The sequence below is a fragment of the Cololabis saira genome, chromosome 22 (assembly GCF_033807715.1).
Source record: "Cololabis saira isolate AMF1-May2022 chromosome 22, fColSai1.1, whole genome shotgun sequence".
Classification (NCBI taxonomy): Eukaryota; Metazoa; Chordata; class Actinopteri; order Beloniformes; family Belonidae; genus Cololabis; species Cololabis saira.
In genome coordinates, this window is record NC_084608.1 from 19,332,402 (window position 1) to 19,359,627 (window position 27,226).

The 27,226-nt window shown below is 40.9% G+C and overlaps 1 protein-coding gene across 2 annotated transcripts in view; it reads left to right on the forward strand.

The window, feature by feature from the left end:
* The window catches only part of plod2 (procollagen-lysine, 2-oxoglutarate 5-dioxygenase 2), a 41,205-nt gene that overhangs the window by 7,515 nt on the left and 6,464 nt on the right, over positions 1–27,226 (forward strand). For both annotated transcript variants that reach the window (XM_061713056.1, XM_061713057.1), the window contains exons 2-13: positions 7,653–7,744; positions 9,564–9,700; positions 11,821–11,984; positions 16,489–16,601; positions 16,685–16,748; positions 16,877–16,974; positions 19,193–19,294; positions 21,321–21,446; positions 21,532–21,653; positions 23,279–23,383; positions 24,275–24,400; positions 27,034–27,175. In XM_061713056.1, the coding sequence (XP_061569040.1) occupies positions 7,653–7,744; positions 9,564–9,700; positions 11,821–11,984; positions 16,489–16,601; positions 16,685–16,748; positions 16,877–16,974; positions 19,193–19,294; positions 21,321–21,446; positions 21,532–21,653; positions 23,279–23,383; positions 24,275–24,400; positions 27,034–27,175 (1,391 nt within the window). The remainder of the gene's footprint in view (positions 1–7,652; positions 7,745–9,563; positions 9,701–11,820; positions 11,985–16,488; positions 16,602–16,684; positions 16,749–16,876; positions 16,975–19,192; positions 19,295–21,320; positions 21,447–21,531; positions 21,654–23,278; positions 23,384–24,274; positions 24,401–27,033; positions 27,176–27,226) is intronic.

The following is a 27,226-nucleotide window of genomic DNA, read 5'->3' on the forward strand; positions in this document are numbered from 1 at the left end:
TTTAAAACCCCATAACGTTTTCTACCACAGCGCCAGACCTAGTCTGGCTCCATCCCAACAGATGTCAGAATATGTTGCTGGATGAATTATAAAAAAGGATGTGATTTACCCAGTATGACAAATCCTGCAATGTGTTGGTGGGCTACAATTGTCAGTAATGAAAGAAAAGGTCAAAGGTCATGTAAAAATACCTGCTTTTTAGGTTTCTCTGGGCTGGTTTTAAAGTATTTCCCTTACATCACCAGCTTTTTATGGCTTTGGGTCAGATATGATGAGAGTTTAAAGAAAAACAAATAAAAGAGGCATAGTTGCAAGTCACACTGGTGATCCAAGTCGTATTATCTCCAAAAATGGTCACAAAATGCATTAAACAACTTGTACTTTCCTCGAACTGACAATTTTGGTTGGCCTTGAGGTAAAAACCATATTTACTTGGATGATCAAAATAGAACAGGGGTTGGTCTTGACAGGCCAGGAACAAGACAATTCTGTTATGATTATGTCCAAACCCATGCCATATTCCCTTGATACCTCTTTCCTTTTAGGCAAGAAATGCTTACATAAGCGAAGGCCCAGCCACTGAGCCAAAACCTTTGCTCATCGAAGTGTGAAAGTTTACCTAGATGACTGAACCCATGTGGTACTGAAAATGAGTGCAAAAGAAAGATCACTGGCCGTCAATGTCTTTCTTGGAGGAGACTTTTAGCAGCTCTGTCTGAGCTACATTCCTGTCCTCGCAGGGCTTTTCATACAGTACTGCCAAGAAAATATGCTGTTTACTTAGACTGGACACTCATCCTCAAAAGAACCCATCTGTACGAAATCCAGCTGTCCTGTGCTGACATCTCAGTTTTAACTGTACCTTATTGTTAGTGTGCTTATGTTGTCAGCACTAAAACGCATCTTGGACAAATATCCTACTGTGCAGTAGTTACCAGATTAAACATGGGCCTAGAAAGACAGAATGCATAGCTTTTTCTTTTTGTTTTTAGCTACATTGTCCTCAAACGGTTTCTCTCCCTTATACTGTGTAAACTAATCCCATGCCTGACATTCATACCTGCCTGTTTTCAGTTGAACTCACTTTACCCTGTAATTTATAAAGCAGAGATATCATAATTAATATAAACTGATTAGGGTTTGAATGTTGCACAAAAAGGGAACGGGGAGAGTTCTAACTTCACGCTAGACCTGCATGCAGTAAGAAAACTTTGTAAAGTCAGATTTTCCCGTCTCTACATCATAATATTGGCCTTCAACTATTCTACAAACCACAAACATTTTGTATCTGATCATTTGTTGCTCAAAGGAAGTTGGTCTTTCCATAATTTCATTGCATGCTGCTACTTTATCAGTCATGTAGGTTTGCCAAAGGCTGTGGTTAAGTCCAAACCATGTTTTCTTTCCTGAGTCATGAGACTTGGACACGTATATCTGGCCAAATCTCATTGGTTCCAGGATCTAACTAATTTTGTTCCCTAACATGGTAAACACACTTGAAAAGCAGTTTGTTAGATTTAATTTGAACATAATTCTCTGCAATGATGGTTCCACAACATCTGCAGCCATCGTCTCGCCAGCCTTTTAATGTACCATATTTTGCGGACCATTAGGCGCACCGCATTATAAGACGTAATATCAACAGGTTTATTTTTATACATAAGTCGCACCGGTTTATAAAGTGCATGGTAAAACACATAAAGCCAAACAAAACAGTCATGGAAGTCAAACTATTCTACTTATTCACAATAACCCAGAATATCGTTCAGTTGTATTCGGTATTCGGTATGAACCGGTATACCGCCCAGGACTACAAGCACTTGTATTTGCAAACAATCAAATCGCTCAAAACAGATAATTTTTAACCAGGGATTATGAGTTTAACAGAGACATCTGAAATTTGTAGCCTGTGAAGGGTCTTCAGAGTACTCTCAAAGACATCACCAAGGAACTACATAGGTAGGCTTATTGGGGTCAGAGGAAACATACTCATGTTTTTCACATTTTTGCTTAAAAAAATCCATTCTACATCACAATGCTGAGCATTTTTTAGTTTGGTTGTTTTACCACTAAAGTGAACTAAACTTAAAGGGTCCAGTCATGTTTAGGCATGGTATGGATTCCCTAATGTGAGTACTGGCTAAATGTATGAAGGAAATCCACAGAAAAGCCTTATATATTGTTCAAAATCAACAGAATACCACTATTTAAACTTAAGTGGTTGTAATACACATTTCACAGAACATTTGAAGTTACTGGCTGCTTATCTGACATTTAAGTCTCAATAAGCATGCCCTGAAAACATTATGCAACCATACAATCAGCTTTAAAAGAGATCTTTTTACTAACCCAACAAATTTTAGTTTTGCAAGGACAGTTTGGCAAGCATTATATTCAAAGAGGGTTCTTTTACTGACACCATTTGGAACTATCATGATACAAAATCTCGACAGATGCATTTTGGTTTGGAATTGAATTGGTATACTGGATTCGTCCCATGGCGCCTTGAGCTGTCTTTGGATATATTATAATGTTGCGTAGCCAAGAAGACTGTGACTCCAAAAGGGATTTCAGAGGTTATGTATGGAAAAGCCGCAGATGAGATTTGAGTGCTGAGAAAGTAAATGTGGTGTCAGAACTGCACTATATGATGCAGCTCTTCAATTCAATTCAATTCAATTTTATTTATATAGCGTCTAATACAACAGAGTTGTCTCTAGACGCTTTCCAGAGACCCATACCCAGAACATGACCCCCGAGCAGTTATTACATAAACAATGGCAGGTAAAAACTCCCATAGTGGGAGAAAAACCTTAAGCCAAACAGTGGCAAGGAAAAACTCCCCTTTAGGAGGGAAGAAACCTTGAGCAGGACCAGGCTCGTAGGGGGGGACCCTCCTGCCGAGGGCCAGACTGGTGGGTCAGGGACGGCAACAGCACAGCAGGCAGGTGGAAGCAGCAACGGGATGACCAGGGGTGGGGACCGCAGGCCAGCACGCAGCTCCCGAAGCTCCGGCCCAATCATCAGGTCCCAGGTTGGGGTGCAGGGTCGGGGAAGGGTTGAAAAGGGGCAGGGCCAAGGAGAGGAGTCTTGACGGACAAACCTTCTCCCCCACCTGCCCGGGCTGTTACCCTGCCCCCCTCACTCCCACACTGCAGGTTCCGGTGTCCGGCAAAGGATGCTGCAACATGGACAAAAGAGAGAAAAGGGAGGAGAAGGGGGGGCCAGCACAAGAAACTACAGGAGCGACTCTGACACACTAAAGTTTACACTACCTAGTAAGTCACACTACCTCTTGTAAGTCAAAGATAGTTTGCATCTGCAGGGAATACTTAAGAGGGAGCTTGCTTGTCAGGAAGCACTCGTGTGACCTGGATGTTTAGAGTAAATTATGTGACTTCGTAAGACGAGTGCGAAGTTGCAAAGCAATAACTATTAAGTGTTTGTGTATTGTTTCTTGATGGAAAAAGGTTTACATAGTATAACAAGTTGCGCATGTTGTTATTTTAGTGGGCTAGACAAAGTGCACAGTTCCTTGTAATTTAGTCCAAAGAAAATTCGAAATCAGTAAACATTTTATAAACTTGACAAGGCACAAAATCACAAGCTGAAGCACACCGCTGTCTTTCATTGTGCAAGTTTATACAGCGACTGGCAACGGATCACATTTTTATGGGAAAAGCAAAAAAAAAAAAAACTGAGTTTGTTGTGAGGAGAAATACTGAATATGCACTTGGGTTTTAACAACACCCTTGTGCAACATTGAACTGTCATCAAAGTTCTCTAATTTTGACAAGAAATCCCAGCCGAATGTCGCCGAGGTGAATGGGTCACGAGAAGGTCAAAGAGCTTAAAAATCGCTCCATTTCTGACCATTTTTGCTCTTTGTTTTTAACTACATCAAAAGAATGCAAAAGTAGGCATTATCGTTTCCGTATTTAAGCAACGCCAAACACCAGTTCTTAAAGAAAGCACATTTTTATTTTGCCTGATCTGACCTTTGAATTCGTCTGAGCTGGGCCTCAATTTTATCCCTGCCATTGTCTGGTGCTGAGGAAGGAAGCTTGTAAATTTCTCCTGTAACCATCACCTGTTATACAGAGCTGTAAGGGCAATGTGTTTCCCAGATGAAGAAAACATCATCTCCCACATGATATTATGTTCCAACATCGTCTTCTGTCAAGCCAAGAACAAGAACAGAGAACACCTGTTATTCACAAGACGTCCCCCTCTCCTCTGTGCAGTGCTTAATGTTAGACTCACATTCTTGGGAGTCGGCTTATTTTTTCCTCTGGTTAGTGAGTTAGGACAAAGCCAGACAGGAACTGTTTCCAGCAGAACGGTTGCGTCAGATGAGGGCTGGGCCTGGGATGGCTATTAAAGTGATGTCAGGACATAGGTGAGACTGAGAAAAAGGAATGGCTTAGTCATATTTACAAGAATGGAATAGGGGAGAGTTATGAGGAGGCTCTTTGGCACTGCTGTTATTTTCTGCTTTAAAACGAGACCTGGGATGTTTAAATAAAGTCATGCTGTGCCTGAAATCCCTCACTAACTCAATAATTTCTGTCCCACATTTAGAGAGTTGTATGTACAGGACTGTTCAGTACAGTGTGCCCATTATCTTTACTTTGGTACATTTCTCAGTGCCCTGAATGACAGCTGTTGGCCGTTCTAACCCATCAGATTTATGCTGGTCTGCATTTTTGGGATTGGTAAATTGAAGTACAAAACCCTTTGCAAAAAGGTTCTCTTAGGAAAATTGTTTGGTATTCCTCTCCTTCACAGTTATGTCTGGTGGTTGTGGACAGACTAAAGTAGCTGCAGAGCTGAGTTGGTGTGTGTAAGGGTGAGTCAGGTTCAACACACTCCTCTTACCGTCAAGGCTGTTGGCATTCAGCTGATCCCAAGATGCAATGTGTAATCACAGACTGATGCTGTTGTGAGTTGCCTCTGTTTGGTCTGACTCTATATGAATGACCAAAGATGAACAATGGCAGCTTAATGAAGATGTCTTGGCCCAAATTATGTACAAAAAGTATTTTTGTTGCTTAAAGGAGCATGAGGCAGGATTGAGGGAGGATTTATGAAAAAAATTCGTATACGTTTTAAGTTTTCTAGTAATAATGTCAGATGAAGCGTTCCAAACCAAAAAGAATGTTTCCTCTAGCGTATCTCTCCGTTCCCTTGAACAGGCTGTGTGCTGCAAAATGTGCTGCAATTCGGAGGCCGAATTTCCCGCGCTGTCCTGTGGATGTGACGTCACATGACGCTGCATGCGCGTTCTCCCCGTTCTCCCGTGCCGGCTTCACTGTTGGCTGCAGTACCCCCGACGGCCGTCGTGGCGAAGGGTGGCGCTAATGAGTCTCATTTCTTAAAGGAGCCTCATGCTCCTTTAAGAATGAGTAAATGTAGAATTCAGCTTGGCTCACTTGCCATCCATCCATCCATCCATCCATCCATCCATCCATCCATCCATCCATCCATCCATCCATCCATCCAGTGTGTCATTCCCAGTTGTTCCCAGGTCAGTTTATATAAAATACTTCCAGCAATCTAGCTCCTTCCAGCTGCTTGGAAAACCTCAAAAGAAAAGCACCCAGGAGATCTAATCAGATGCTCGAACCACCTCAGCTGGCACAAAACAGGCAGAGGCTCCACTCCAGGCTCCCTTCAGAGCTTCTAATTCTGTCTCCATGGCTGGAGTCCAGCAACCCAACTGGGAGGAAACCAGGTTGGCTTCACACCAGCTGCATGGTGTGTGCCATGTATTTGTGGAGCGTTATGGTTTTCATTTTAGCCTCCTATTCAAAGATGAAAGCATTCATAATGGTTAGGTGAGATGTTTATCTCAGCTGTGGCTTGAACTGCCCTGAATTGCTGTGAGATTTAATGCATTTCTTTCCCCGTGTATGAAGTAAGTAAGCAGTTCTCAGCCAAAATATGCATCTAAGACATTTGTTGGCCATTATATTTGCCCCATATCCGCAACAAATTACCACTCTGGTATCAATTAGTTAATAATATTTCACAGACAATGTACCATATCTGTAATCTCCAGAAGTTCTTTTTTTAAATTTTGGCAAAAGGACATGGCTGGTCTAAACATAGCTATGCACCTTTAATGTCTGAGCTTTATGATATCAGCCATGGCTTTTACAAAACTCTGTTTATGGCCATACCTAAAAATAACACTTTCTTCCTTAAAAAAACCTTCAAAAATCTCTTTTGGAAAAGTCTGACTAGTGACCTTCCACAGCAAAGACCGTTTTCACATGTTGGTTGGACCAGCTGGTCTTTTGCAAAGACAAAATTACAAACTTGGTTATCAAGCCCCAAAACAGCAAATTATTGTGAATATGCCTGCGAAACGATGAAACTGCTGGTATTCACATGTAAAATACTTTGCATGGAACCTAATATGAAGTCTGCAATTTTTAATTATCATTTCATTTACATCTAATTTAAAAGCGTTTTAGCTTTTATGAAACATGGACGTAAATGTAAATGTAGATCTTTTTCTATTGATCAAACATTTTAATAAACACATGCAATATCAAATATTTGACAAACTTTTAGACACACTAAGTATCCCAGCCTGCAGACATTTAGAGGCCAATATTCATTTATAGTCACGGCATCTTCTACTGGCAACAGGAAGGCACCAAATTAAAAAAAATTGCATCATTGGACTATAAGATTGCAGTTTTGAAGATGGTATAGTCAAGGCCTTTATAGGATCCTGAAATAGTCTGCTTTATTTTTCTTTGTGGCAGCGACCAGTAATATAACATTTACAAACGTTTGGTGGAGAGCATATATTAAACAGAAGGCAAAATGGCTTTTGAAACATGAAAGGAAACTTTAGTGTTCAAGCAGTCCAATAAAATGATATTAAGGTGTCATTTAGTTTTTGTTGGGCTGTCTGGAAACCAGTACAGAGGAGAATTTTACACAGATTGAGATGTCATCTGGGACTTCATTTGTCGTCCCCCTTCATGTGTTTGATGAACAACATCTAGAGATCCAGGGCATTTCCTTCCTTGGCTCTCAACAACAGATGGAATATTTCTGCATAAAGCTGTGCAGCTTGTTTTACAAACCAAACAGGACCAGTGAAAACTAGCGAAGTGGCCACTCTCATCTTCTCTTGAGCCTTGCATTAGACTATGGCGAAAATTTGTACTTGGTTAACCCTTCATCAAACCTCAGACTTCAGCCCCCGTGGCCACTGGAAATGTTTGTGGGAATTCTTCCATCCCGCGACAGATGACTTCAGCGAGCGCGTCTTTGAAAATATGCCTCTGTCTCTGAATCGAATTAAAACTACAGTTCTTGTTGTTAATTTGAGACATACGTTTAGACTGCTAAACCAAAAAGTTACCACGATGTTGACGGAGGTTTGAGGTTTACAAGGGACATGGTTAAAAAAAAAAAACTGAATTCTCAGGACTTATATTTAAGCATAAGTACTAGAACAATATACACCATCCTTTAACTGAAACCATATTTTTATTTCTTTTTTCCAGCCTTAAACGTCTTACTTTACATCTGCAAGCGTGTATCCGCCTATCCCTGCAATTTGGTAGCCAAAGAATATATGATGACTTTTACCTTTGGTTAAGAAACTGTACTTTTCTATCTTTTTTCAGAAAAACTGCTCGTCTTAACCGTTGCAACTGAGGAGACTGATGGCTTCCGCCGCTTCATGCAGTCTGCTAACTATTTCAACTACACTGTGAAGGTAAAGACTCCTTTTCTAAAGGTTTCTCTACAAATATTCTTTTTTTGTTTCAGCTGACAGGACTGAACTCATACAAATTTCTGTAAAAATGTTTACGACACAAACTTGGCAGGATTGATTGGAAACAGTTTATCACTTTATCACTCTTATCAATGTTGGTTCCTCTGTGAGGATATCTTGGCCTGGAGCTTGTTTTCTGGCCTGACTCAGCTGCCTCACATGCCCCCGCCTGATAATGTGTTGCACCAATTTAAAACCTCTCTTTTCCACATGTACCTTTTAAGGCTTAACTTGTGTTGTGATCTCTTTACAGAAACCTCCAAAACAACATTTTTTTGTCTTTAAAAATAGATATTCCCTGTACACAGACGTTGATGTGGGTTATCAGTTTGAGTTTACCTCGACCCCTTATACCCTGAAGTGGTATAAGCCAAAAATAAAGAAAGAATAGCTTCACAGCCACTAGGTACTTATTCGTAGTCCGTCTCTATGGATGGGTGAATCTCAAAATGATGCAATCCATGTGCCAAAATCATTCTGATTGTTGTCATGCCAGAGTAAATTGTAATGAACCATAAGGAAACTCTTCTCGATTTTGTTCTCACTTCGTTACTTTTCGTTTGGACAGCTGAAAACACCATGTTAATAAAAATATTAGTCACAGAAATGCAACTTAATCTATTCATCAGCTCCTTGAGCTCAGATGTACAAAGCAGACATTTCTGAAAGTACGATAGGTCTGCGGAGGCTTCAGTACCTGAAGTGTATACCACATAGGATTTTTCTGTACTCAGAGGGGATTCAAGTAAAAAGAATGAAAGAAGTAATATTGATTTCCACTACGATGTGCTGTTTGGACAAAATGCAGCTTTGTACCAGATTCCACCGCTGCACACAGCAGGAAATAAGGGAGGCAAGAGACAGATTACCCATCCTCCGAGTGGAATGATATACAGAGAAGCACAGTAACATAAAAGTTAAAAACAGCTGACAAAGTAATACTAATAATTATAAATGTAATATACAATGAACCAAAACCAAAGTGCAATGCACAAAACCCAAATTATGACCGTTACTCCAGAATTGTCAGTTTGGCTGCATGTTTTGGTTGCAGCTGGTGAGAGCGGGTTAGTTCAGGATAGCACCAGTCGGTATGAACCAGGGGGGAGGAGCTGGTCTAGTTTATGTGAGACCCAAATTGTCACAGTTAAACGGGCCAATTTCACATAATGTGCTGATTTTCAACCCCTTGTGAGGGATGAATTTCCACCAAGACATTTAAATTTCTGCCAGACAGACAAAAATACAAATGGGTAGCATCTTTAGACACAATACAAACAAACTGTTAGGAATGCGGTTGGAGTCGGACCCAGATGTAGGAGTTCCAAAAATAGTGATTATTTAATCAACCAAAAAGCGCTGCCTAGCAGGACGGCAAAAACCCACAACATGAATCAAAACTACAAAACCTGACATGGAACCACAGAGGGAGGAAACAGTACGGAGCACGGACCAGCAGGGAGCGAAGGGAAAGACGAGACCAGATATACACAAGGGTTAACGAGACACAGGTGCAGACAATCAGGGCCAATCGGAAACAGGAAGGTCAAACTAGAACTGAAACACAAAGACACGGGCTTCAAAATAAAACAGGAAACTACCAAAACCATAACACAAACAGCACTACAGCTGTTTGATGCTGAAATTATTGCAGTGATAGTCTGGGTGGGGGTTTTAAAGCCCTTTTTGAAATGTTTTTTTTTTTTTTTTTTTTTTTTCAGTCCAAATGAGCTACAGTTTGTCATGCATTCTCTCTCAGGTCTTGGGGATGGGAGAAACATGGAAGGGGGGCGATGTAGGTCGTTCAATCGGTGGAGGACAAAAAGTCAGACTACTGAAGGAGACCATGGAGGCGCTTGCTGAACAGGAGGATCTTGTTGTTCTGTCTGTGGACAGGTATGTTAACTACCAACATTTTCTCATCTGTCTGAGTCTTACACGGAGGATTTGACACGTTAATACCCAGCATTTCTTCTTATACATCAGAGTGACCTTTGATCCAATTTATCTTTAATTTTCATTTCAAAAGGTGATGCAAAACACCTTTAATTATGGTATGGGGTTAATCTTCACAATCATAGACTGTGATAATAACTTAGAAAGTCATCTCCTGAGTTAGAAGTGCTGTTGATGGCAACACCACTAATTCAGGCAAAATCACTATTATACTGTATAAGAGGAGAGTCGTTCTCACATGCACGAAGCTGAATTATCAGCTCAAGAGCAATGGAAAGTTGCAATGAATTTTTAGGGTGGTTTAGAATAATAAGGGCTTTGCATGACATCTTTCCCCAAATAGAGCAAAAGATGATAATATTTACTGTTCCAGCTCACATAAATAATGTTTCCCATAATTGCTGCGCAAAGCTGTCACACCCTCAAAACAGGTAGCCGGAATGTAATTTTCTGTCTTTTAGAGGAAGTGATCTTAGACTAATAAACTGCTTTTGCACTTTATAAAGTTATGAGCCATCCAAATGTATTTTTATATAAAAATGTGGTTCCACCCTTTAAGTTTCCTCGGTTTCTGCTTCTCATGCAGATACAACTTCACATTATCTCTTATCTTCAGTTTAGTCACTAAACTAAGTGAAATGAAACATTCTCAGCGAGGTGAAATCTAAAAATAAAACAAAACAAAAATAAATCAAAAGAAGTTTAAATGGAGGCTATTTGGAGTGATTTAAAGACTTCTGTCTCCATATTTAAATATGGAGACAGAACAACATTTTCTTTAACTAGTGTTTTTATTTTCCTTGCTTTTATCTTCTCTGTGGAAAATAAAAAACTGAAGTAGGCAGGTTTTCTTAATCACACTGCATGTATGTGTTACAGGGATGAAATAAAACAGATTATCATTTTTATAAAGCATAATCTCCTTTATTTTACACAACATGTATAAATAGGTTGGTTCCTGGCTCTGATTTGATTTAAAGGCGCATCAATGGTAAAACCAAAAATAAATGGTTGATAAAGGCATTGCTTTTCTTAAAAATAAATCCATGATAATCTACATACTAGTTTGATTTTAAATCGGCCTTTTGTTTTAGTTCTGCATAGTGTAGTGTGACGGCAGTAACAATTTTAGACAATAAGAAAAGGGATAACAAAAAAAATAAAACAGCAGTCGGTTTCCTGGCTAGATTTGTCTTCATTTTATTACTTTGTACATGCTCTCAAGGACTGGGTCAATACTGGACCATGATTTATGAGATAACAAGTCACAGGGGATTCTTGGTTCCTGGTAAAAACACGTGTCTGCCAGATGTGGAGAGACCATTCGGACTTCTATACACACACTAGACTTCCCCTCCTCCCACAACTTTCACTTCGGCTGCCATATTTTATAAACCACACATCTAGTACCATTGATTTTCTATTGCTTGTTTTTTGGACACATCACTTGTGGATATAGAGTTCCCAGGTGTACTAAGATGATCACACCAATATTTAATCTAAGATGATTTATATTTGATAACCTCAGGCAGTTAGCCAGACCAGCCATATGAATTAATTCTGTCGAGCTGTGAAGTGGGTCTGTTAGCCCTCCTATACGCGCTGCCATTTCCATCGGTACGGAACGTACCGAACAAATTCCAGCAGGGGAGTTATGGGCTTTATGTTGTGACTCATACGGGAGTGTTCAAGAGCCACTTTTCAGAACAGCCCAGATTGCTGCAGAATTGCTAATAACATATGATTTCACAAGTGAAAGATATATTCAAAGTTCTTAAACAGCTAGTTAGAGATTCACAGTATTTCCTATGTCTGTCAGCCCGTGCATGTATGTGTTTGTTTGTCTGTTAATGTCTGGCAATAGAGAGCTTTTTCTGGAAATACCTAAATACAACACGTGTCTCCAGAAAACTTGTCCTTTCAAATCACGAGGAATGTTCTGTGTTTATCTTTAGATTTTCATCTGTCTCTGAAGTATAACGAAATGTGTTGAAGAAAACAATTGCTCTTAGAGGATAAATAAAAGATAAAGATCTGCTGTCTTCACTCCTCCCTTTCAGCTATGATCTCATCTTCGCCGGGGGACCTGAAGAAATTCTCAGGAAGTTCCAGCAAGCCAATAACAAGGTGCTTTTCGCTGCAGAGGGGCTGGTATGGCCAGATAAACGACTGGCTGACAAGTACCCCTCAGTCCGCAGCGGCAAGCGCTACCTCAACTCTGGAGGTGAGTTTCCAAAACTCAGAACTTTAAGAAGATTAAAAAAAGGTTCAGCTGTTTTGACAGCATGCTGCTACATCAACATCATGTTAACACCGTGTAAAGGTGACCTTCAGAAATCCTGGGTCAGAAAGTAGATGTACGGGTCTTGGGTCACATCCTGTTGCAGTTTGTTCATCTTGGAATCTGAAGTTGACTTTAATGTAAGAGTGTGTCTTTACAAAAGTTGTGAGAGAAGGGAGCTGTGCTTCCACTTTCTTGAATTATTGAGGTCATTGAGGTTTTCTGAAAAAATGCTGAGTGGACAATCATGTTTGCACATGCAGCTCCTTCTGAGCATTACTGGATTATTTCAGAGCACCAGGGCAGAGAGCCCTTTTGACCTCGTAGGTTGTGCAACATGGTCTACAATGTGCACACGCACACACCCACACACACTGCTACCAACTGGTGTTTGGGCTTCATGCAGTCTGTAACCCAGCTGTCTGGAAGTAGCAACATGTTTTTACTCAAATAGGTAACTGTGATAAAAGTTGGGTTTCTTTTGTTTCTAGAGCATAATAACAGTAGGTTTGTTTCTGGTTCTAAAGCCTAGTTTATGCTCCATTTTTGTACGTTTGTCCATCTCTCTGTTGCACAAGTTGCTTCCACACACCTCCGTGCAGCATTTGTATGGTTGTTAAGCAACAGATGGACCAGGGGACGGAGATGAGTCTGCTACTGATATCAACAAACGTGGCAACTGTAGAGGAAATTGTTTTATTTGTGCAAATTCTGAGTCGGAGGGAACAAAAACATAGATGAGAACAGACCACTGAATGACGGCGAAATATAAACAAAATGAAATATTTTAAATTTAACCCATGCAAAAAATTGACGACGCAAAATTGACGACAAATGTAATTTTAATTTATGGATGTCTGCCAATTTTCTTGCCTTTTTTGTATGTGTAAGGATTGAGTTATCACTGCCCCCATGACTTCCAGTGGTATTACTGTGTTTTGTCCATATTCATAAGCATCTTCACGACGTGCAAAAAGGCTCCGGCTATCTCTTCATCCGTTTCAAACGTCCTGACCCGTCAGAACTGTGGTGACCTACAGCTGAGTTGTAGGTTGCTCTGCTCTCCTGTGACCTACAACGTGCCCCATTTGGACCGCCCTGCTTGGTCTTGATTTATGCACTAAATAATCTCACTTTATTCTGCTATAACTGAGTTACAGTGACCGGGATACTACATCTAACGGTGCGGAAAAGACATGTGATGCAATGATTACCACCTATATTCATTTAAATTTTAGTAATTGTATTTATCATGTATATCTAGGCATTTAACACAAGAGGTAACCTGAGGTAACCTGCACGTAAACTCATCTTAACCGCTCAACTCCACTCATGAGAGTTTACACATTCCACCGTCAGCTGCCACACTTTGAGGACTTGCAGGCCCTGTTGGAATCCAGTGAGCTCCACAGCAGCAGCCCCCTCCCAAGTGTTGTTACTGTAAAGAGTGCCGGAGCAGCTCAGACGAATGGCAACAGACTGGTGTTAGTTTTAAAATATAAAACCCCAGGATTTTCATTACTGTGTCATGTTGCAGGATGGAAGTATATTTTCACTGTAAACTTGTTCTGTGAGGTATTTCCTGTCCATAGTGCACAGGATGTGGGAGTCCACTCATCTAATATTAACTGCATACTTGGATGTCTCCATTTAGACATCACCCTCTCTGACAGATACAGTATCCATGTTTGCTGCGTGTTGAAAATTTTGCATAATTTGGATATTAAGATGTACTTTCAGCAAAGAGTAACAGTAAGTTCTTGTGCTTATTCCCAAAGGGAGTGATGAAAGTTCTTTAGGACGCTGAATTACTGCTTTCTTTGTGGTCATCCGATTGGTTTGACCTCCCAGAGTGGAGCCCAACTGTCTCAGGCTGATCAGAGGCCGTTTTTAGCATTCATTGTCATTGACATGACATGTGGATTTGTCTTGGGCCCCCAAATGTGCCACAGTTGGTACAAAATTGTAGGCTCTCTCTGTGTTCCTATGGCTACCGCCCAAGTGACCGTAGGGCACATTTTATAGCCTTTGGACACACACCACTGGATCACAGAGAGTGCAGTGTCTTGGAGATGGGTTCAAGATATAGATGGGTTGTTTATTTTGTGGCTGCTGACTAACAAAAAGGTCACTCACTTACAAAACTGACAATGCTGGAATCTCCTTACTTAAAACCACCGGGATTTTAACACAGAGCTACTTTAAGTGCTGCAATGGTGCAAATTAAACTGACTAAAACCTGTGTCAAAGCACACACATCTCATAAAATAATTATTCTCTTTCAGTTACGTCTCTAAGCGAGAAGTGGAAAACAGTTTTTTTTCCACCTCTGAAAGGCCGGGGTGAAAAAGGCAGGCCGCTTGCAGCATTTTCCCAGGATCCGTAAAGATCCTACCAACAATATAGTCTGCAAAAAAATTCTGTCCTTTGATCTCTTTTTTCATTCCTGCTATTTAGATTATGTCATGTCTATCCGTTGACTTTTTTACAATGTCTGAGGTTTTTTTCAAATGATGGGATGCAAAACGGTGCACACCAACAACATAGCTAAACCCTGCAATCTGTTACTGTGGTCAGTGTCCTTGAGCTACAGAGGGAGGGAAAAAAAGACCCTCGAGGGAAACTGGAGTACGGATTGCCATGAGAATGTACATTTAGAGTGTGAGAAATAGCAGCTGACACATTTCCAGGAGTGCAGCAAGCAGTGAGATGGTCATGACGAACTGACTGAAACTTTCTTGCTAGCCATTATTACAACCCTTTATGTCAAGAAAATGTGGGCAGGGAAAGTCCCTGCAAGCGGCTTATATCCTTGGGGACCTTGCTAAATATCACACTCTGTTTAAAGCCTTCAGGCTTGCATGGGTGACGCCTGCAGAGCATGGAGTCAGTAGATATACTGTATTTTCACGGCCATACGGCGCGCAGTATGAAAAGGCGCAGTCTCAGTTATGTGTGCCATTACTGTATTTAACACACACATATGGCGCGCCGCCTTACAACAACACACACAAACATACAAGTGTGCGTATTTAAAAATAGAGCGGGAGCAAAACTGAGTTTGATTGTGCTTTATTTAAGTCTTTATTACAATCATTATTGCATTAATCAAACCCATCAAAGTCCTCATCCTCCATTTCTGCATTAAACAGCTGCGCTAAATCAAATATGCCAGTTCCACTTTCTTCGCTGTCAGAGTCACTTTCCGTGCCGTGCGGCCCCTCGGAAATGATGCCGGCTTTTGGGAAAGCTCGAACAACAGTGCCAGCAGACACGTTAGCCCACGCATCTACAATCCATCCGCAAACTGTGGCGTAACTTGCCCGGCGCTGCCTTCCACTCTTCACTCTGTGAAACTGTGGTCTCCATCGGTCATCCATCGCTCCCACGCCACTCGCAGCCTTAATTTGAACGGCCAGTTCACACCGATGTCCAGCGGTTGGAGTTCCTTTGTCAGACCTCCTGTCAGGACTCAGTCCGTCGGGCTTCATCCGCAGCCCGATCACGCTGAGACCAGGTAGAGACCATACTGTAGTAGTCTATAATTGTTACTAGATTGGACAAAATAATTGTTTTTGTCCCCCGACTTGTTTATTTCGTTTTTGTGTGGGGACTGCTGAATGACACAATATGAGCATGAGATAACCAAGTCCAACCCTGGTCAATCCAAAAATGGTTCAAGAAATAGTACAAGGAAGCCTATCGACCACCTGAAATATGGCCACATAGGTTAGCTCATGCTAACCTATTGCTAACTAACATTTCAAAACATTCTTTTTTTATTGAATCTGGTGAGCCATCCTTATTTCAGCTACCCAATAGGGTTCTGTTATGAGCCATGGTGGAGCTGGAACTAGGGGTGGTGGAGCACTGGGAGAGAAACTGCGATCCTCGGCAAGCTAGAGCACGGCTGACTGCTAACTAGCATTACCTTACATTTATTCTGATGGAATCCTTCCACCCATTCTTTGTTTCTGTTCTTGCTACAAAAAAACATTCGAAACAAGATCTGCGAGAGCTAAAACAATGCCAGCCAGACCTCCGACCGAGCAACACCAGAACCCTCAAAAGCTGACAAACGGTTAATTGACAGCAGACAGAGCTCAATCCCAAGTTATTTAGTCTGAAAGAGTGCAGAACAACCTGGAGGGTGGCTCGACATGAGGAAAAGGCTGTTCAGAGTCAGTGGTCAACAATTAGTTATGCAAATCCTTCCGTACCTACCTTCAATTTAAAAAAAACAACAAACACACATGTTTCTGAAGCCCCTAATGGTGATTCGAGGAACTGCAATTTTCTTTTTTTCACATTGGCGACAGCTCTGAGTACTGAACATTGCTCCTCGATAATCACGGACAATCTGCCAGTTGTGTATTAACCGCCAAACGTCTCTTTCTGTATGCTTAACATGTCTAAGTATGTTTGTGAAATGGTTGATTTCTTGCAGGTATAATTGGCTATGCCCCTTACGTGAACAGAATCGTTTCACAGTGGAACCTCCACGACAATGACGACGACCAGCTCTTCTACACCAAAATATACCTGGATCCATTACAACGAGTATGTTTCTTTGGTCTGTACCAAGTTTAAGATGAAATTGCATTTTGACCCACCAAGCAAATGTCTGTTTCCCTTCCTTCCAGGAAACTCTCAATATGACTTTGGACCACAAGTGCCAGATTTTCCAGAATCTGAATGGGGCTGTTGGTGAGAAATGACAGAAACCTTACAACTCATGATTCCATTTTGAGTTTTTCTGTATTTGTGAAGTCCTTTTCGTAGGTGAGAAACAAACACTCTGCATTAAATAGCTGTTTATGTGTTAACACTGGCAGATGAAGTCCTTCTCAAGTTTGGAACAGACAGAGTGAGAGTTAGGAACACGATGTATGACTCTCTGCCGGTCGTTGTCCATGGCAACGCAAACACCAAAGTGAGTAAGAAACTCCCCTCTTGGACACACCTAATGGACTTCACACATGGCACATTTCAGCTAATTTTATATGCCTTATTATCACATATGAAACAAGCTTTGTGTTAAATTATTAAACTCCCTTTTTACCATTCACAGAAACACCTCTATTTACCGAGAATATTTTTCATGAAACCACTCCTTATTTAAATTTTTTTCAAAGTACATTCCAGTTGATAAAATCTGACACATTCCGAAAAAACAAGTCTGTTGAAGAGATGATTTCCAGCTACACAATAATCAAGAGCTGCTCATTAGTCACTCAGGTCACGCTTCTTTGCATGTGTTTTCAATTTGTATATCAATGTGAGCAGCCCACTCACCTAAAACACAGGATGCCCCTTTGATATTGCTACTGTTCTATGGAGTTTTTATTTGGCCTTTTCCTTCCCGTAACTCCTCACATGCCCCCGTTGTGCTGCCAGGAGCATGTGTCTGGTCCTCTTTGGTGATGAACCAAACCCACCAAACTATTAAGTCATTCTTCCTTGAAGCCTAAACAGCTGGAGGAGAAAGTCTCCATGGGAGATCACAGAATCCATGTCCCAGAAGTGGTTTTTCCCCATGGAGTTGCCCAGATGGATGTCTGGCCTGAAGTTTATTATTGTTTTCCAGGTTTTTTTAATGCCAAGTTAAGTCTGGTGACAAGCACAAGATCACAGTGTTAATGTCTACAATAACAGATTAGTGGCCAACTTGACCCTGGAAATTACATACACAAAATACAACTTAAATGCACGCTGGACACTAAACAGAGCAGCGGCAACTGAGAGTACAATGAGAACAATATGTTGAAATGTATAAACACACTGAGAAGTTAACATCAACTATATATTACACACAGCTGGTACGTTTCAGTGTTCACACACATGAAAAAAAAACAACTTTATCAGAATATTTAAAAAAAAATAAAGAAATATCCAAAGCTATTGAGAAAGAAAAAAAAAACAACACATTTTGCATTAAGTGAATATTATGCAATCATAAGTCTATAAGCCCCAGACACAATTATCAGCACCATTGATAAGAGCCATTGCACTTTTGGTCAACACCGACAGCTTCTACACATTTTAGATGGGCCCCAACCGGATCATCTTTAAATGTGATGCATATGGTACTAAAACTATATGGGACCTACACAATTTATCACTTTTTCTGTCCATTGACATTTAGTCCACTCAAATCCTTCATGGTCCCATACATTTGGCCCATATACTGTAGGCTTTGCATTTGGGACCCATATTTCTGAAGATGGGGCCCACATGGACGTGCTGGCTGGGCTCAAGTAACTTTGTTTTACACCTCTAGGTAATTCACGTCCGTCAAAAATGCCTCCTTTTATGCTTCCTGTGTTATAACAACAAAGGAGCTCGAGAACCTCTACCATGTGTTGATATGACATTTATTGCCCTCATCGGTTTCATTTTATGATAAGGAAAACTTCTGATACCCCTCAATCCCTCCAGACCTAGTACAGGGTCACAAGGGGCCCCGTTTAGACTTCGTATTAAAATGCATGCTCAGGCATATGATCACAAGGTGCTATTACACCCTTGTATTAAACATATCATTTGTTGAATAAAGTTTAGGGAAAAAAGGCTATTCCTCATCTGGCTATTTTTCCATCATTCCTTTGTTTCCTTTCCTTACGGCTAGTCACTTCAAGCTGCTGCCTTTGGCGACTATCAACAGCAACGCATTTGGTGTTAACAAGGAAAAATGATGTGTACGTTTATTTATAAATAGCAGGAAGATCAGGTCACAAGAATACCAATATAAATGACGTATAAATGTGGGGTTAAAAAACTACTAGATCCCCTACTGTAGTTTTAAACTGAATAACATCCCGAAAAGAACTTGATTCATGGTTTATTTTTTAAAAGCCACTACATGGGCTATTTTTACTGTTAATAGCATTTTCCCATGCAGCATGTCTTTGCTCAGTGCTTATTATTGTGTCTTTGTGTATTGTTTGAATCGTTTGAAAAAATATTGTTACTGAAAACCGAACAGGTTTTCTTGTGGCCTTTGAAGCACTTCTGCCCTTTGCTAATTGGACATGGGTTGCAATTATTTAATAGTATCCTATGGCTTTTTTTTCTAAATATGTTCCATATTCTGCTCTTAAGAGTTTCAGGTTGTAACCTATTTACCTGCTCTGTATTTCTTCCCTCCACAGATGTACTTGAACTACTTGGCTAACTATGTTCCTAATGCCTGGAACTATGAACGTGGCTGCGGCCACTGTGACGACGACCTTCTAGACTTGTCTGAGTTAAAAGTAAGCAATCATATTTAGCCATTTTCCATGTGTTTACCATCCTTCTTGGCTCATTTTTAAATTTCTGCTGTGGAAAGTTTGTCTCCAGCCATAGTAGGAAAGGATGAAGCGGGATGATGCCAGTCCTGCAGAGTGAGCCATCCACTTATCTATGCCTGTCTAGACAGCAGGAGTAGAGCCTAACTCGTCTTATTTAAACAGATAAGCAAGACTGTTGGTCCTGCAGACTTTCTTTCCAACAATAATAAGTTCATCCCCTTGGACCCTTTTTTTAAATCTCCTAAGTGTGAGGTGAACTACTCTGGGGGAAAAGGAAGCTCTGCACAGCTGTGGTGCAGGATATGGCTTCTGAGGTTTTCAGAAAGCCTCATTTAAAGGGGTGTCACCGTCGACCAGCCTGCCTTTTAGTGGGCTCCTATGTGTGGCTTTTATTCACAATAGTAAGCTGTGGTGGTTACGCTGAAAATTTGTCGCAGAGTTCAGCCAAGGCTGGAAACGTATAGGCAGAAAGATTGGCAGGCACCGGGAAATTTCTCAGGCTGTGTGGTTGCATCTGTCAAGAAAGTTACCAAATCTCTTCCCTCTTTGCGGTCAGGCGTCTGAAGCCAGCGTGCTTAATCTTTGTTTTTATTGTTTTTTTGAAAGGAAAAAAAAAACAACACAACACAAAAAAATGGTCTTGTGCATATTAATAGCGTCATAACGTCATTTGACATAAACTGTATCATTAGAATCAGAATCAGAATCAGAATCAGAAAAGGGTTTATTGCCAAGTTTTCACACGAGGAATTTGTTTTGGGGATTGGTGCAACACAATACAAATATAAAAACAAATATATAAGAGATAAAATAAAATTAAATGTATAAACAATAAAAAGTATAAACAGTAAAGCTGCGTTATTAAATAAAAAGAGACAAAGTAACACGCACCAAATCACTGCGGCCGCCATCCTCTCCGGCGCCGGAATTACTGGCACAAAATATAAAATACGAGATTTACTGTAATCCTGTAAGCTTAAAAAACAAACAAGTTGTTAAACCAGATGTGAATTACCCAAGAAAGGGATCTCCGGGAAAGCTACCTTCTGTAACCTTCCATGATGGATGGCAGAAAGGACTGGATCTCACGACAATAATGGACAAGTTAGAGGGAACCTTTCATTCCACTGTGACCTTTGTTTGTTTGGGACAGAGGCTTCTGGATGCTCAGCTCATGTGGAAACACTGGGTCCAGCCCTTTCTTGTGGGGTAGACTCAGTTCAAAGGCAGTTCTGCGTGGCTCTTTGTGCACTTCTGAGTTTTCCACCAGCGCCGTGCCAGCCAGACAACTTCATTGACTACTGTAGTTTTGTCTTGCGGTAAATGAGTGTGGGTGTTTCTCTTTTCTCTCTGCTATTATGAATCCCTTAGTTTTGTTTGTCATTGTCTTCCCTGCCACTTCACTTGTCTGCCCGTCGACTCTCTTGGTGTAACAATTTAAGTCAAAAACTGGCATCGCATTTGAGGTTCCCTCCGTGTGCCTGTAACGCTGCCATTGCGGAACTCACAAATTAGATGGTTCTGTTCACTTCGCTTTTCATCCCCGGCCCAGACCTTTGCTGTGAACTGGTCAAGAGGATCAGGAGTCCAGACTAGGACATGTGGGCAGGAGCTGAGTGTCATGGGAAAGTCTTTCTCTTTCTCTGCTCTCCAGCTCTCTTTATTTCTCAGTAAATCATCTTAGCCCAGCTGTCATTTTTATGCATGCACGGGTCTTTTTGCGTATACTTACCATCAATGGTTGGCGTGGTCTATAGGAGCAAAAGATGCCCTTTCATTTCATGCAGAGATTAATGTAGTGGGGAACACTGAAATGGGGAGATCAAACAAGAACAGGTCGGTCATGGCAAAGATATCATCTGCAGGAGTTTATTTATATGAGCAGTGAAGGGTAAATATCGACTGTGATTTTAAGTTAAACAACGTCGCGTTGCTGGGAACAGTTGTTTAAAGTAGAAGTAACGTCTCTTTCCTCTAATCTAAACAGGAGTTTCCAAACGTGTTGGTCGGAGTTTTCATTGAGCAGCCAACTCCGTTTCTTCCAGAATTCTTCCAGCGGCTGCTGACCTTGGATTATCCAAAGGATAAACTCACACTATTCATCCACAACAACGTGAGTGTGAGCCGCTGCTCAAATGTTTAATTCTCGACATCCAAAGTGCTCGAATTAATCCCATCACTATTGGCTCCCTGCGCAGGAGGTTTACCACGAAAAGCACATCCAGAGGTTCTGGGAAGACAACAAGAATGTGTTCAAGAGTTTCAAGGTTGTTGGACCAGAAGAAAATTTGAGCCAAGGAGAGGCCAGGAATATGGGAATGTACGTGTGTATATAATAACACCAGTCACCTTTCACACTGCACCGTTGGAGGAGTTGATTACGGCGTGTTTCTGTTGGTTCAATATAAATCACAGTTAGACCTCTTCATTTTGCTTATGATATTTTTGTTTAGGCAAACGGTTATCAGTGTTGCCGATCCAAGCAGAACTAGTCTATTTAGATGTAATTATAGATAATTAAAAGCACAGAATGCCTGAAAGCACTTGCTTAAACTGGACTGGTGACTCGCCCAGGGTGTTCCCCGTATCTCGCCTAATAACTGCTGGGACAGCGTTTAGCCAAAAGTGCTGAAATTGGACATCAGATGGAGATTTAGAGCCATTTTTGTCCTATGTGGTGTATTTGTACATAAGTTAAAGATATGTGTGTCCCAATTGGTCAAATTTCTGTAAGCTTTCTTCAGTGGATAGGGGTGCCTCATGAAGGCTACGGTTACCATCAGATCAGGATATAGCACAGATCTCCAAACCAAGCTACAATTAAAAAAAAAAAAACGTTGATAGACTTCTTACTTTGACAACTCTGACAAATCCAGATATTCAGTCACACTTGTCGGAAAGTCATGAAAGTCATCAACCGTAACTAGATCAAACACCGTCTCTGTTTGGGATGATTGTAGAGTCCAGCTGAAGCTGGAACATTTTTGTTGCTTCCTCAGAGTCAAATACACATTTCCTCCAAGACTTGGAAACGCTTTGTTTATCTCACATACAGTAGAAATACGACACATTGTACAGCTCCTTTTCAATGCTTCACTGTCGTTTAAAGACGTCATCGTTCAACACTAAGATAAGTGCAGACATATGGAAAAGTAGGCTATGTCCACTTTGATGACTTCAAACTTGTGGTTAAAACAACTCTTGGCTTTTTAAACATTTGAGAAAACCATTAAGAGGGGTGTTGACTGAGAAAGTCCAGACAGATTCAAATCAGCTCCAGTGTGCCTGTTTGGCACGGTGCTGAATCTGATCCCGACACGACTGGATGGCACAAATACTTTTGTGCAGCTGGTCCTAAAATGAGTTTCTTTAATTCTCAACAATCCTGTTAGACAGGTTGAGTCATGCCCATGGTGTTGGTCTTACTCTGATAAGATGATTTTATGGATCACTTGTTAAAGTTAGCGGAAGTTTATCTGATGTTCTTGTGTCTTCTACAGGAGTGCTTCCTCTCTTTTATTCGTTCTTCACCCAAAGGTGACACCTCCTGCAGACTTCGTATAAAACAATGTTGACGTAACTGAACTCCCTAATGCCTAACATCTGAGCATAGAGGGGGAAGCTGGGGAAGAGGAGGGATTGTAACAGGATGTTTCAGGGGCGAGAGCCATTACAGGGCATGCGAGAGAAGCCTGCATCTTACTTTTCAAATAGAATAGAATAGAATAGAATAGAATAGAAAGTAAGGTAAGTGAACCATGCAGAGACGTGAGAACGAACATGAAATCCTTGCTTGAGATGTCTGCCTAAACTAGCTCCCAAAGGGTTCCCCTTATTTGTTGTGAGGACATGTTTAACTACTGGCTGCACCGTATTTGCCTCCTGAGGATATGATAAGGCATTGATTGACTGATTAACTGTTTTTTTTTTTTATTATTTCACTAGGGACCTTTGCCGTAAGGATGCAACATGCGGGCACTACTTCAGCATCGATTCAGATGTCATGCTCACCAACAGGCAGACACTCAAGCTTCTCATTGAGCAAAACAGGTAATCATACAGTGACTGAAAAAGAAGCCCCCGTGGAGACAGCACGACAAGCCTTTTCGTGGTAGCTGTCGTGATCACCGAGCCATTGAATTTACCCCTCAAGTGGTAAAACCACAGGAACATTACAGGCGAGTCAATTAGAGTTTTAAAATAAGCTGCACTGGCTTCCTGTTTTTGCCCGGGCACATGGAAACGCCGTGACAGTCTGGCGCTAACCCTGAAATGCCACTTAGCACGACACAAAAAGCAAACATGCAAACCCCCGTTTCCCCTCTGCAGATCATGATTGGAAGGAAACATTCTCATTAACAGAATTTCGCTGTAGCTATGGCGCGAGTGTGACGAATTGAAGGCATGCAAAGCAAAAGACTTTGCTGGGTATTTAAAGGCAGCATCTAAAATATCTCGTGGCACAAGCACTAGAGTTGGAAAATTTGTCAACATTATTCTTCTGATATTCTGTCGTACATCTATTTAACCAACACTTAAGGTGAAATGAATTTGAAGTTTTTTTCTATTTACCGTAGTAATGTATTTAATTTTTAAAAAGGGAAGTCTGATTTGTTATCAGTTTGGTTAAAAGGTAAAGGTTGAGTAACAGTATATGACATGCAAGTTCCGAGAACTAAACCAAATTTAGAGCTTTAAAAATAGTCCTCTAAAGCAAATTGTTGTAATTTTCAATTCAGTCCAGCACGATATTCACAACAGGTTTGCATTACACCGTTCTACAGCCTGTTATTGTCTTGGCAGTAAGTGCATACGTCCAGCTGCAGGCTGGTTTTACTACCAAGAGAAGCAGTACATTAGGTGGTTGGCTGTCTGTGAGATTTCTTTCAGTTCTATCTGCTCTGACAACACCTCGCTGCGCTGTCTCCTGCTTTCCCACAGAAATATAATTGCCCCCCTTGTCACTCGTCATGGCAAGCTGTGGTCCAACTTCTGGGGAGCCTTGAGTCTGGATGGTTATTATGCACGCTCTGAGGATTATGTCGACATTGTGCAAAGGAAACGTGTGTAAGTCGCAAGTGTACACAAATCAATATCTTTGCATCTTTTATGGTTCGTACACAGCCCCTGCATGCCTCCATGAATAAATCTCTTCCCATTGTTTGCTCAAGCAGTTCTCATCATTGTTTACCCATAAACAACGGCACAAGCTGTCTTTATTATGAACTTCACACTAAACTGCACATATGGAGAGGCATTAAAGCTTTAATCTATCTGAGTAATGATTTAGCATTGAGACACGAAGCCGGAGGCATGAAAATCATTATCGTTAATTTCAACAATTTTCTATGACTGTACATAAAAATATGTTACAATGGCAGCCAGATGGTGCAGAGGAATAAACAAAATATGTCCTAATTTATTACACACAACTAGAAGGTAAATTGGTATTTTATATGTACATGTATGTTTGGGGGGGTGTTGACATTTGACTAACAAGATAAAGCAATGCAATATGCATCTCCGGTTTGTTTACCACATGAATTATTAATCAACACACAAAATGGAAATTGTAGGCAAAAATTTAAATTTACTGGCAAATGTACCTTTAGAAGAAGCGTGTTTGTCTGTCATAGATTAAGTCTTGTTCTGCTGAGCAGAACCAGAAAAGGCAAAGCCAGAAAAGGCAAAGGAAAAAAAAGGATAATTCACTGCCATTTGCTAGCGTTCAATTATCATCCATCATCTGGCCATGACAATGTGCTCAAAACACCGTAGGCATGGGAATGTTGAGTTTAAAGCTACTTCTCTAGTTAGGGCCCGAGCACTTACAGTGCGAAGGCCCTATTGTATCTGTAGAAATGTCTGTCTGTCTGTCTGTCTTTCTCTTTCTTTCTTTCTTTCTTTCTTTCTTTCTTTCTTTCTTTCTTTCTTTCTTTCTTTCTTTCTTTCTTTCTTTCTTTCTTTCTTTCTTTCTTTCTTTCTTTCTTTCTTTCTTTCTCTCTCTTTCTTTCTTTCTTTCTTTCTTTCTTTCTTTCTTTCTTTCTTTCTTTCTTTCTTTCTTTCTTTCTTTCTTTCTTTCTTTCGACGAAATGAGGGCCTTTTTGCCCCCCTAAACGTGCCCCAAAAGTCACCAAATTTTGCATGCAAGCCAGGCCTGGCGAAAAATGTTATATTTAATGGTTTGCATTAATGGGCGTGACCTAACGGCTCAACAGCGCCCCCTAGAAAACCTTGTGCCTCAAGCCCCACAATACGGTTTGAAGTACATGCACGAAAATCGGTACACACAACAATTAGCCCCACCCCTTCTTCTGGTTGGTCGATATGTGATACTTCCGATTTTCTGCAATAACTTTTGAATGGTTTGACATAAAGACTGGGTGGTGTCATTGGACATGGTTTTGAGTCCTTGACCATAATTGGTGCAAATTAGCTCCGCCCCTTCTTCTGATTGGTCAATATTTCATAGTTCCTATTTTCTGCCATAACTTTTGAATGGTTTGACATAGAAAGTTGTGGGTGGTGTCATTTCTGATATGTTTATGGGGGGCGGTGGCCATGAGTGCGAGGGTCCGTTCATCGCTGCTTGCAGCTTTAATTCATTTTGAACTGCTAGCAGCTAGTTGGAGATTTATTGGCAAAAAACAACAAAACACCAGTTTAAATTATCTTTTGCTATCTTCCATGCACCTACCACTCACAAACCCTCTCCTACGTCTGAGTCAGCATAGAGTCTGTGGCACCGGTGTGTTTTAGAGCCAGCTGAGGCGCTTTAATGCAGCTACTGCTTTTGAACGAATTGAAAAATGAAATATACTGTCTGGTTTTCATCACTAGCAAGCACAGTTTTTTAACCGATGGTTGCCTTGATGCTAACTAGACAGATAATGATGCTGACTGATTGCTACCAAGAGAGAGAAACAACTAATAACATCTTACAACTGGAGCTTATACAATTTCACTTTATTGCTTAACAACTGAAAGAAATTAATATTTGCACAGCCAAGTGTTAACACAGTTTGTACGTGCCAGCAAAGGAAATAACATTTGGAGATTACAGGAAAGAGGAGTCCTGCAATCACGTTAGATTACAGATGTTTCCAGGGGAATTAGTGGACTCCCAGACGTATCGCATGAACAGAAAAAGGTGGAAAAAAAGGTGGAAACTGTTGTAGACGCTTAGTCATCCAGGTCATGGTAATCCTCCAAAGCTTCATTCAAGGCAACTGGACTTCCTTTTTTTGGTTCATGAAGACGTTTAAACTTCCATCCAGAAGGCTCCACCTTCCACAGGAATGACGGGAGGCTCAGTGATTTCCATATGTGTCCCTACTAATTTGACTTGAGGAAGCATTCTGGCTGGAAGGTGAAACTTTTCAGTAACCAAGAAAAGGAAATCCAGTTGCCTTGATTCAACATTGAAGCATGTGGCTGCACTCCTACCCGCCTGAGAAACTAAATAACCCTGCAGATAAGTTAAGTATCCTGAGTGATGAGGACAGTTTAACCCTTGCTCGTGTGTGATGTCATTTTGACCAACAAGACTCTTCTGAATGATTCATTGTACACACATAACCACCACATCAGTCCCTAATGGACTGATAACATCAGCCAAGTCTCCACCAGAATCCCAAGAATGCTAATTTTGAAGGTTACTGCAAAACGAAGACCTACTTTCTCTGTCTTGTTGATTCAAGGGGCGTGTGGAACATTCCTTACATGGCACATGTATACCTCGTCAAAGGAACCGTCCTGAGGAACGAACTTAAAGAAAGGAACTACTTTGTTCTGGAGAAACTGGACCCAGACATGGCTATGTGTAGAAATGCCAGAGAAATGGTAAGAAAGCCCTGATATTGTTTTAGTTTTTTTTTAGGGAGGGGTATTTCA